This window comes from Lissotriton helveticus, chromosome 5_1 (genome assembly GCF_964261635.1).
Source record: "Lissotriton helveticus chromosome 5_1, aLisHel1.1, whole genome shotgun sequence".
Lineage (NCBI taxonomy): Eukaryota > Metazoa > Chordata > Amphibia > Caudata > Salamandridae > Lissotriton > Lissotriton helveticus.
The window spans coordinates 1,930,967,067-1,930,979,487 of record NC_136065.1 but is presented as its reverse complement, the minus strand read 5'-3'; the positions used below and the strand labels follow the sequence as shown (position 1 = coordinate 1,930,979,487).

At 44.1% G+C, this 12,421-nt stretch overlaps 1 protein-coding gene across 3 annotated transcripts in view; it reads right to left on the bottom strand.

The window, feature by feature from the left end:
- TTLL6 (tubulin tyrosine ligase like 6) overlaps positions 1-12,421 on the bottom strand; it is a 533,521-nt gene that overhangs the window by 266,788 nt on the left and 254,312 nt on the right. For 2 of the 3 annotated variants that reach the window (XM_078641428.1, XM_078641430.1), the window contains exon 7: positions 9,386-9,529. The exons of the other annotated variant lie outside the window; for it this stretch is intronic. In XM_078641428.1, coding sequence (XP_078497554.1) covers positions 9,386-9,529 — 144 coding nt within the window. The remainder of the gene's footprint in view (positions 1-9,385; positions 9,530-12,421) is intronic. 3 annotated transcript variants of the gene reach the window in all.

Genomic DNA, 12,421 nt, shown 5'->3' with positions numbered 1-12,421 from the left:
AGAGTGCTGGAGCACCTAAGGGCAATAGATAGAGTAGATCCCTCGTACCCAGTGGCCCGGCATTTTGCGGAATATCACAACAAAGATAGAAGTAAACCGAGATTCTTTGGATTAGATCACGTTCCGCAAAACCCACGAGGAGGAGACAGACTTAGGAGGCTCAAGATACATAATTGATCTGTCCACTAAGCATCCCAAAGGCATGAATGGTGGGGAGGAAATGACAGTACACCTTGGAAAATAGAGGGGTGATAAATAGGGATGAGGTTATAAACCGAATAGTAGAAGTGAGGAACAGCATTGCCTCTTCCTAACACCATCTGTTATGTGCAATTATCTGACTACCGTTAGGAATTTGAATATGTGCTTTCTCCTTATATTATGATATATATATATGAGATCTGTGACAATAGCTTTAATTTCTCGAAAGTTCTTTAAAAGTATCAATTTGGTTTTTCTGATGTTCCGATGGATTGAATATTGATTATGCGTTACTGCTTTTCAGGATCTATTTGCTCAATAAGTATGATGACATCTTTATAAAATTTAACATGTATGTATGTAATCATGAATTGCCCCTCAGGTGGGCTGAATCTCACCACCCATCACAGGAGACCTGGTAGTTTCTGCCACCTAATGGCCATACCGCTATGTATAACGATTTGTTTGACATGTAATAACTTGAACATTTTTCTTCTCTTCTGTAGTTCCGATTAACACACCATTTGTAGACAATGATTGTTTGGTATACATCTGTATAGGGACATTAGCCGATCCACGGCGTTATTGTTCAAAGCCCCACGTTTTCCGTCTTGTAAATATCAGGATTTACGCTGACATTATGTATTATCCTTTACTAATGGAAACATGTTTAAAGATGGCGCCCATGTTGGCGTCTGTGGGGCTAGTCCCTTGTTGGTGTTCACCTTAATCTACCTGGTGTGTATTTAAATCGGAATCTTCAGGTTTTGGTAACAACACTGACGAAGGCTATCGCCGAAACGTTTGTTTGCTGTCACAATAAATCGCTGTGATCCTGTACCTGCCGGAGTGCTGTTTCCTTCTATATTTGAGAGGGATTTTCTGAGCGATATATATATATATATATATATATATATTCTCGCGTCCTGTTGCGTCAAGCCGCGCACTCCTGCACGGGTGCGTGTCGCGAGCGACGCTGCTCGCTATAATCTCCGCTACTTTTCTTCTCTTTTTGTAAAGAAAACAGCACTCGCGGGAGTAGGATCTAAGGTTTTATTATTCGATCCTTTGAGCACCAGACGCGTTTCGGCTCCTGCCTTTGTCAGTGGTACACTGACGCGCCATTTTTTTGACTTTTTTATACACCACATGTGACACACGTTTCAAGTAATAGAAACAGGACTGCATAGAGCGCCATCTTTCAATGTCCACATAAATCATACATGAAATGACATTCTCACCCTTATATAAGGTTATCATTTCTCATTGCGCCCTGGATGGGCTTACATTCATTTCTGTACTATGCAAAAAATTACAAACCAAGTTATACCTTGCGTTCACTCATTTCGCCCTGAATGGGCATTCTAGCATTTCTATGCGTCCTGCATCCAAAATGTTTACACACTGTCCAACCTTTCCCCATCACCATTTTAAAACCAAAAGATTTCTTTTAGAGTCTCCCATTCACGAAATTACAAAATTTACAAAGTTATTTTACTCCTTATGAACAGTTCACTCTCTATATACACTAGAAATTCATTTTGCATTCATCCCAAATGTACTGTCATTTCCTCGTGACTGTTAAGACCTCCTGGGGTCTTCGTGCCGATATCTATAATGTGCCTGGACTCTAGCCTTCTCAATTTCTTCAATCTATCACCCCCCCGGGGATTATTCGTCACTTGGTCCAAGGCAAAATAAACTAATTGGTCACTGTTGCTGTTGTGGTATTGTTTGTAGTGCCTCGCCACCGGGTATGTGGGATCACAGTTTGTGATTGCTCTAGAATGTTCTAGGATACGCATTTTCGTTGGATTCACTGTGCTCCCTATATACCTTAGTCCGCAAGGACATACTAAACAATAGACAGTATAGGGTGTAGTGCACGTTAGGAAAGACTTAATTTGTCGTTGTTTCCCTCGAACCTGGTATGAAAGCATCTTTTTACTGTTTCTGCACGCTTTGCAGCGTCCACATGGGTAGAAGCCTGGCAAAGATTTCCCAAAGGGTTCTATAGTTGGACGGGGGAGGTAACTGCTCGTTAGAGCGTTTCTTAGTGCCCTCGCTCTCCTATAGGTTATCATCGGTTGTGTGGGGATGTCTGCACCTATGATAGGATCCGTGGTGAGCAGATTCCAATTCTTTTTCATCACTTTACGTAACACCCCTGCCCCTTCCGAGAATACCGTGATTAGCCTGAGGTTCCCATCTTGTTCTAGATCCCTTTCTTTTGCCTGTAGTGTGTCTTTACGTGGGATGTTCTCCACTTTTTTGAGGGCTTCTCTCAAACATTCCTCCCCATAAGGAGGCAAGGGGAGAAGCTGGCATGACCAAGAAACTCCCTTTTCACGACAAGTTCCAAATCCTCCGACAATCACGACAAAGAGGGGGAAGGGGGAAACCCCCAGAGCAACAAAGAAGCGCCCCACAAGGAGGAGCGGCGAGTGGAGGAAAAAGCAAGTCTTTCCTAACGTGCACTACACCCTATACTGTCTATTGTTTAGTATGTCCTTGCGGACTAAGGTATATAGGGAGCACAGTGAATCCAACGAAAATGCGTATCCTAGAACATTCTAGAGCAATCACAAACTGTGATCCCACATACCCGGTGGCGAGGCACTACAAACAATACCACAACAGCAACAGTGACCAATTAGTTTATTTTGCCTTGGACCAAGTGACGAATAATCCCCGGGGGGGTGATAGATTGAAGAAATTGAGAAGGCTAGAGTCCAGGCACATTATAGATATCGGCACGAAGACCCCAGGAGGTCTTAACAGTCACGAGGAAATGACAGTACATTTGGGATGAATGCAAAATGAATTTCTAGTGTATATAGAGAGTGAACTGTTCATAAGGAGTAAAATAACTTTGTAAATTTTGTGATTTCGTGAATGGGAGACTCTAAAAGAAATCTTTTGGTTTTAAAATGGTGATGGGGAAAGGTTGGACAGTGTGTAAACATTTTGGATGCAGGACGCATAGAAATGCTAGAATGCCCATTCAGGGCGAAATGAGTGAACGCAAGGTATAACTTGGTTTGTAATTTTTTGCATAGTACAGAAATGAATGTAAGCCCATCCAGGGCGCAATGAGAAATGATAACCTTATATAAGGGTGAGAATGTCATTTCATGTATGATTTATGTGGACATTGAAAGATGGCGCTCTATGCAGTCCTGTTTCTATTACTTGAAACGTGTGTCACATGTGGTGTATAAAAAAGTAAAAAAAATGGCGCGTCAGTGTACCACTGACAAAGGCAGGAGCCGAAACGCGTCTGGTGCTCAAAGGATCGAATAATAAAACCTTAGATCCTACTCCCGCGAGTGCTGTTTTCTTTACAAAAAGAGAAGAAAAGTAGCGGAGATATATATATATATATATATATATTCCCTAATAGGGCGTTTTCCGTCTAGTGTGCCGCCTGGAGGATGGTGTGTTGTGTATTCGCACCTAATTTTGTATAACACTGGGGTAATTTTATTCCTCCCCCGAGACTGCCCATGGCTCCCTGCAATTCCTCTGACTGAGCCCCTCTATGTGCTTGACAGGCATTCAAATGTACTATACAATTATGTTTTGTTCACTAACAGAGTATCACTTGCCACAATGCACTAATTTACATATTTACATGCCTTTATTTTTACTCACAAATTTGTTATGGTGACATTAACCATTTACAACTGATTAACTAAGATGACTTGCATTTAGCAATATTTCTTTTATTTCCATGCACGCTGCGTCATGCATTGCACTGTATCTTCAAAAATGTGGGAAATTCACGGAAGGTCATGTGACCAAGATCTCAGCCGAGATCGAAACGCGTCTTCTGTTGTTTGCCTGAATAAACCCGCAATACTTCATTACGCATACCTGGTGTGGCTCGTCATTTTCTGCACAATCAGCAGGAATTCTCGTTGAATATATATATATACATATACATATATATATATATATATATATATATATATATATATATATATTCACTAATAGCGCGTTAACCGTCTGGTGTGCCGCTTGGGGGATGGGCCCAAGCGGTAATTGTCTTGCCCTTCACCGTTACAGGGTGTGTGCAGCCCCAGGGCTTTGACCCATTTTCACACTTCCAGCACGTCCAAAACATTAACTGGTCTCCTCCAGTGCTCCATACCGCCCTTGGAGCTGCCAGGCCATTGTTCCATGCTGTAAGCACACCCATAGATATCTGGCATCGCCAGCATTACAAAAACACCCTTGGGGGCTCTAAATAACAAACTGCTTTTCTCCCATTTTATCTGGCACAACCAGTGAAATTGTGCGGTACCTGAGGGCAAAAGCCATTATAGATTGCAATGCAGGCCAATATGGAAGGTCACTACCTGTAGGAAGAGTCCATTTCGCTCCATCCTCTCGATGATGAGTTTTACAAGGCAGTGGATGCCTCCATCCACCAGGCGATGGCCTCTGCCATAGAGCCAGTTGGCGTACACCAGCCCAGTTCCTCTAAACCTCTCACTGGACCAACCCTGCTCCTGGGGTGTCCTTATGGGGCCTGTACATCTCATTCAATACCCTCCCAAGTGCAAGATGGACTTAGGCATTGATTTGAGTGGCTAAAAAAATGCTTTCCTTGCACGTCCTGCCCAAACTGACCAGGGAACTGCAGCGGACGCCTTATGCACTCCGGATTAACCGACTTCTCCCCCCTCCCTTAGCTGATGGGGATGACGAGGACTCCCATTGGAATTCCAATGATGAGGCAGGCCCCTCCAAGCCCTGAAGCTCATCCCCGGTTCCTGCTCCGTAAAGGCACTCTGACGCCCAGGGGTCAGATGATCCCTCTAACATGCTAGACGCCAAAGCTCTGACCCACCTTCGGTTGGCATATTGGTTTCCCTCGGCCAAAGTGGGAAAATACGTGGCTAGCCGCCTTAGGAAACCTAGAGAAGGAAGTGTGGGCTACACTCAGGGTGTGATTGTACGCATCTCTCTTAGTCAGGCAAGGAGGCCATTAACCCAAAGATAGACACTTGAATGGCCACGTTTCTCCAGTAATACATGCGCAACCCTAAAAAGGCTATCGGCAGGTCCTGGAAGTCCTGCTAGGACAAACTCTTGGATTTCATAGGACCCCTTACTGAGGGCATGATTTAGATCTTGTCAGATGGGTTACTCCGTCACAAAGCATATCCTGTTTGCCGAAATATAAATCCCATAGGTTATAATGGGATTCATATTTTAGCAGATGGAATATCCTTCACCATTGTGACGGAGTAAGCTGTCCACCAAGATTTAAATTAGGCCCCAAGATACTAGAACTAGCAGAGGAGGCGAAGGCATCGGGTACCACAATTTCCCCTGAAGGTCTATCCGGGTGGGCACAATGCACTGTAATGTTTTGGGTAACACCAATTGCACGTGGTACATGGAGAAATGCCGCTTTCTCCTGATCAAGGTGGACCCCAAGCTGCCAGACTTAGCATCTACGGAGGCCGGAGCGGTAGCTCAGGGAGAGATTTTCGGGGAGCCCTTTGTCAAAGATCTAGGCAAGCTTGTCGCCACTTTTACATCATTAGATAAGGCACATGTTTCCATCAAAAAGATTTTCCATACCTATATTTTTGTCGGGCTGATTGTGGCAGAGGGCACTCGCCTGCCGTTTCTACACCCAAGGCCCTACTCGGAGTTAAGACTACCGCAGAGGCCAGAACCAATCCTACTACGGGGAGTTCTTTACCACCAGAAGAGGACAGAGAGGATGCAATATCAGGGGCACCTCCAGAGGGCTGTTCCATGGAGTCCAGTCAGGTGCGTGTCTGTTTATCTTCTTAGCAAAAGGGGGGTGGTTGCGTGGCATTGTTTCTGCACAACCTGGAGGAAGTTACCCCAGACGGATGGGTCTTGCATACAGTCCAAGCATTCCAAATTAAGTATTACGGTTCCTCCATCCAACACTTGCGCCCTCACCCACTCGTCTCTTCGAAGTATTAGATAACTCTGATGGATCTAGAAGTGGCAGATCTGCTCTGCTAAGAAGCGATAGTCTCTGCACACCTTCATCCTCGAGGCTTTCACAGCAATATATTCTTAGTGGAGAAATGAGACGGAGGTTAACGACCCATGGTCAACCTAAGAGAGTTGAACAGGTGGTTTATTTACTGCCATTTCAAGATGGAGTGTATCTATCTCCTGCACGATCTGTTATGGCCTAAAATTGGGATGGTACACCTCAATCAAGGATGCATACCTGAAAGTGCCTATTTTACTACTTCATCGCAAGTTTTTATAATTCGAGTGGCAGAGTCAAGTCTAGTGGATATAAATTAAAGGCACAGCCTTTTGGTCTCGAGTCGGCCCCCTGGTGTTTCACCAAAGTGTTGCAGCCGGGGATGAAGATCCTCAGGGCTGTCGCCTGATAATTCACCTGGACGATCTCATGGGCCAATGCCCGTTCCGGTTGAGGGACCAATTGCTGAAGACAATCCACCTGCTAGAAGGCATGGGACTTGTCATCATGTGAAGAAGTCCCTTCTGAATCTATCTAAACAGACAAGCTATCCAAGAAAGTGGCAAAAATTCAGAGAGTCGTGAAATACTCTGTCCACGCCCACGACCTCACTGCTTCAAGTAGCTCATGTAGTAGGCCTCTAGGCCTCCCATTCTCCTCCACCCAGGCAATCTTTCCGGGCCCGTTGCATTACAGAGCCCTACAATAGCTTAAGGCCTTCCACTTGCACAGAGGCCTACAATATTGAGAGGAAGCAAATACCTCTGACAGAGGAAGTCAAGATCGAGATGAGGCTTGGAACGGACGGGCTATATTCGGTTCAGACCTGGATATAGTTATTGAGTCTGATCCCAGCAAATCAGCATGAGGGCACGCTGCAAGGACTCCTTCACAGGAAGAAAAATTATCCACAGAAGAACAATCACTCCACATAAATTGCCTTGAGTTGATGGCTGGTTCTTTCACTGTCCAATGCTGGAACAAAGAAAAGGTAAGTTGCTGTGTCCTCCTAAAAATGGACAACATTTCAGCGGTCCGTTATATAAATCCTCTGGGGGCACCAGATTGAAAGTCTTGGTGGATCTGCCCAAAGAATTCTGGACATATATTGCCTGACCAACAATGTCTCTGTCACGGCGGAGTATCTTCCAAGGGCCTCCAACGAGATAGCGGATCGGTGCTCGAGAGAATGGTCCGGCATGAGCCTGTGGGGGCCTTTCTTGGTGGACCTCTTCATCTCTTGTCTGGACCATCAGGTGGCCAGATACTTCAGTTGGAAGCCGGACACATAGGCAACAGTGACAGATGCCTTCCTGCAGGATTGATCTGGGGAGAAGGGATATGCATTTCCCCTTTCGCAATGATATTGAGTTTGTCGACACAGATAAACATGGTCCTGATCAGGCTGCTCTGGTGGCCTCAAGTTAGGTTTCCGGTTCTTCTGGAGCTTTCTTGGGATTTTCCAATCCTCCAACCCTACGCTCTAGATCTCCAACAGAATCCTCTGGGTATTTGTCACCTGTTTACCATGAAGGCAAATGCCCCTCATGGCATGGAGGATTACAGGGAAATATGAGAGTCATGGGGCTTTCGCAAGAGGCTGAAAAAATGCTAGATACAACAAGGGCTGACGGAACCACAAAACGAAATCAGTCTGCATGGTCAAAGTGGGTTCGTTGGTGTGTTCAACATGGTGAAGATCACATGGGGTGCAAAGTTGTCTTTGTAATTAATTTTTGGGCCTCCTTAGCATCACAAGGTTTGGCTTCAGGACAGTCAGTTCCTACCATTTGGTGGCCATTTCTGCAAGTCACCTTCCAGCACAGGGTTCCCAGGTGGGGGGGTGGGACATCCGTTGGTATTAAACTTATGAGAGGACTTCAACTGGCATTGCCCCCAGATCCCAGGTATTCCATTCAGTGGGATGTCAATATGATCCTACATCTTATGGCAGCGGAACAAATCTATGTCGGTGAAACTCACAATGCAGCTCCGTTTGGTTTCTTGCTGCAGAGCTTCAGATGATTGGTCACTGGATATCACAGGTCAGGTCTTTGCAAAGATATGACAGAGGAACTCCGTCCACAGGGTGAAAGGGACATTTTTTTTGTGCTAAATTTTTTTATTTTGGTTTCCATAAAAAAAATGTTTAATTTCTCTCAAGAAACCTTTCAAAGTAGTCTCTTCTCCCACCATAGCTCGCTGGGTCATGCAGGAAGTGGGCACTGACGTGATGCAATTTGGAGCTCACTCTGTGAGAGGGACGATGGCCTCTGAAGCCTTCTCTCTAGGGGCAAGACTAGAGTATATCAATGCGGCAGATTGGTCTTGGACTCCATGTTTAAATGGTTTTATTTCAGACTGGTAATAGATATGGCATCTTTGGTGGTAGACAAGCTTTGAGGGAATAATCCTTGCCTCTGGCCTTGAAAATAGAATGAAAAAATTGCTAGCTTTCATAACGGAAAGTTTCAATTCTATCAAGAACACAGAGGCGAGGATTATTCCCTCCCAGGTTCATGTGAAATTCTCACTCCTTCATGGTTTAAAGGACATGAATTCAATTCAGGTTATTCTTCTGGGTCTTCGTAAGGTATAAGTATACTTTTTTGATCCATATGTTTGCCAGCTTGTGGAACTCTTGATCGTGTATGTTAAATAAGAAGTGTATCTTCCTGAGAAAATGCAAATAAAGTGAAATGGCTGTACTTACTAAATGCTCGTGGGTCTACCCAATGCGACATTATAGTAATATTCTGTGTTTTTTCCCAGGTTCTGATTCAACTAAAAGTGAATTTAAAAAAAGTTGGGATTACTTCTGTTGCACTCAAGAAAAAGGAGGTGGACCAGGGGAAGTCTGCTTATGATGGACTGGACTGGTTTTGATTGGTTGAACTTTCTTTGTAGTTCTTTCCCATTGCATATTGGGAAATGTCGTTTGTTAAAGTTGAAATCTTCTGGAATGTATTAAAGGGTGAAAGTTGAGCATAATCCTCGCCTCCGTGTCCTTAACAGAACTGAAAATTTCCATTATGAAAGCTAGGACATTTTTCATTTACCACCATCTCATCGCCCACAATATTCAGGTACCCAAAGGTTCTTAGCCCCACACAGGTAAAATCAAACATGAACATAGTCTGGTAGGTGCATAGTGGATTTCACTTATTGGCAGGCAGGACTGAGTAATTTACTCACCAGGTTATTTTGCGAGGGGACAGAGTAGCAGGTTGTTGCAAAGCGTGCCAGGCCCTCATTGTATACAAAGATCCGGAGTGGGTCACATGATGTCACCAGAACATATACCCTCAGGTCAAACTTAAACCCATCAATGATGAATGGCTGAAAGAGAGGGAGGAGAGGGTAGTGTCAGGCAGACGGTTACAGGGTGAAATAGGCAACCTCCCTCAGTCTACGCAGTATAACACAGATTTGCTAGGTAAGCTATATTCCTTTATTCTATGGTGGCCAGATGGACAGCAATGTTTGAAACCAGTTTATGGAATAGTTTTAGAAGCAGTTCTCCTCTGACAAGTAAATTAGGCAAGTAATATGAACTGTTTGGCATCTGAACATGTTAGGTCAAAAGATGCCCTGATTTATACTAGCACATTCTCTAAACGACAATGCATGTAAGATTGGGTCAGTTCACGTCAGTTACCCAAGGTAAGCAATGGTGAGTCACCCAAGGATCATGACTATTGCTTTAGCTCTAAGCCTTCTATCTGCAGTCGTCAATTCATTTAGGATACCATTTCAAATCTAAGACAATGAGACATAAATACTGATATGTTCATGTGAAGAAAAAGGCAACAGAACAGTAATATACACTAACTTGTGCCTCACTCATGTGCAAGAATAAATGAGGGAAAGCAACAGTAGCATCAATAGCTTAGGAATACTGCTCTGTAGTAACCACAATCTACAGCAGTTACCTTTCCACTGATAAAAACGTGAGTATGCATGGTCCAAACATTTGAAACAGTGTCACTCTAGACCTTAAACAATAGCAAGACCATCTCAAGGTCAGAAGGGACCTTAAGATGTTATTGGTACATCCGGCTTATTCTGAGCTCACTCCAGGACCATCCGGCAACTCGATTTGAATGTTAAAAGACCATCAAGCAATACAGCAATATGTTTTAAGTCAAATGGAATGAACTCCCGATGTCAACTCTGGAATAATTTAAGGAATTATCCACATAGACTGCGCAAAACACAGTTCTCCTCCTCTTATGACAGGAGATGGATTACAATCTTCCAGGTACAGTGAATGTTCTTGTGCTTTTTTCCCAACTTTCCTCCATTTTCACTCTTCTCTGTACCTCTTCCTCCCAATACTCCTTCACCCTAAGAACTCAGTATTAGCCTTAAAGCAGCACGTAGAACCCGCCTTAACTTCAGAAAGCTTTTTACTGCTCTACTGTAGCACCTCTAATCAGAGCCAATGACCGGTCAAATGTGGTCAAGGGACATGACACAGTGAAGTTCTCAGCTTGTCCCCGAAGTGTGTCACTGAGCCATGGGAAGATAAGTCAGACTTTGCAACAATTACAACAGATGCGGTCTATAGCTTCTGCGGTGGGCAGGGAATACTTCACTATGCTCCTCTCAGGGCTTCTCCCTCTTTTTGCGAGTGGCAGGGTGTGATATCACACAGCAGAAGAGGGTCACCACCGCTGGACCCATCCTACAAGTCATTATGTCTGGAAGTAAAGGGCCTCCATCTAATTTTGAAATGTCACACTGCCCTCCAATCACGGCAGAGTGACTCTCTGACTGCATCATCATTCAGGCTGGGGCTTAGTCCAGACTCTCTTACCTACCAGCAAGAGATGGCCATATCAGCTTTATTTTCTCTGCTGAAGCCCTACTAAGTGCCATACACTTTCATGACAATTCTCAATGCTTGCGTAGGTATGACTAAATTAGTAATATGTATTCATCTAACTGGAGATGTGTGGCACTTCGCAGGTGTATGATCATGTTGTGGCTAAAATAATGTTGTAAAAAATAGTCTTTCTAGAGATCCTCAATCTATCTTATGAATCCAACCCCTTCAGTCGCAAAGCCCCCCCAGATTCCACTACAAATATTTTCACAGGAGTCTCCTACTGATGAAGAGTTAGAATGCAGCAGAAGGGGAAGACTCAGATTGGAAAGGATCAAAGATGAGGCAGAGGTAATAGCGAGACCAGTAAGAGTGATTGAGAAGAAACAGGGGGGATACAATGGAGGAGGAGCTGCAATGTACTGCAAAAATAAGAAGTGAAAGACCTGTAAAAGAAACTTGAAAATGAAACAGCGGGAGGCAAAGGCAGAAGGTGGACAGTACAGACAGGGATGGATAGAGTTACAGGGAGTCTCCCTCATGGGTAAAAGTTGGGAAACGGTAAAATGTAAAAAAATATATATATATTACCTATTGGCGGTCACCAGTAGGTAGTTATAGTTAGGACCTTGTTTCTATAGAAAAAGAGTCTTTTCTTTCACCAATATCTTTGGCGTCATTTAACTAATCTTCACAAAAGTTTTAAAACTAATAGTGCTGTCAGGTCAGCAGCTCTGTTGAAAGTTTCGGGTTGATGCGTCAAGCGAGGGCTGAGAAAAAGGGGGGGACCCAAACATGTTTTCTCCATGGTAATTTCCATAGGAAACCTTAGACATGGCTACAGACCGAACTTCTGAAGAGAATTACTCCAAATTTAGCAAAAAGGTAGCTCTTGGTTCAGAAAGCACTCTTTTTGTTAAATGGTGTAAATCCGTTCAGTAGTTCCTGACAAATGTAAAAAAAAATCAGATATACAACTGTGGCTGCTGAGGATCTGCAAACCCTACTGATCTCGAGCCTGCGATCTGATTGGTTGACAACACTTCAAAGCAGGAAGTGTTGGCAGTCATTTCGGGAATGAGACACAAGAAAAAAGGTTAAAAACTTTAAAAAACAAGAAGAGGGCAGGGTAGAAACACCCTGGCCCACTAGGCCTGCTTAGGGGGGTCCCAAAAAAAGCATTAAAAAAAAATATTAGACGGGAGTCGTGGTGGATGCGCGAATCCTGCCGAATGTATTTTGTTTTAAACCAAGCGCCTTATTTAAGTAAGCTGCCGGGTTGGCCAGGTCTCAGGGGCATTTGAATTAATAATGCGGGGGCCGCTTGGTCCCCCGCAACCCCGGGGACCGCCACCTCCCCGTTGCTAAATACATAATCAAATGCACGGGGGAGCTCCAGCCCC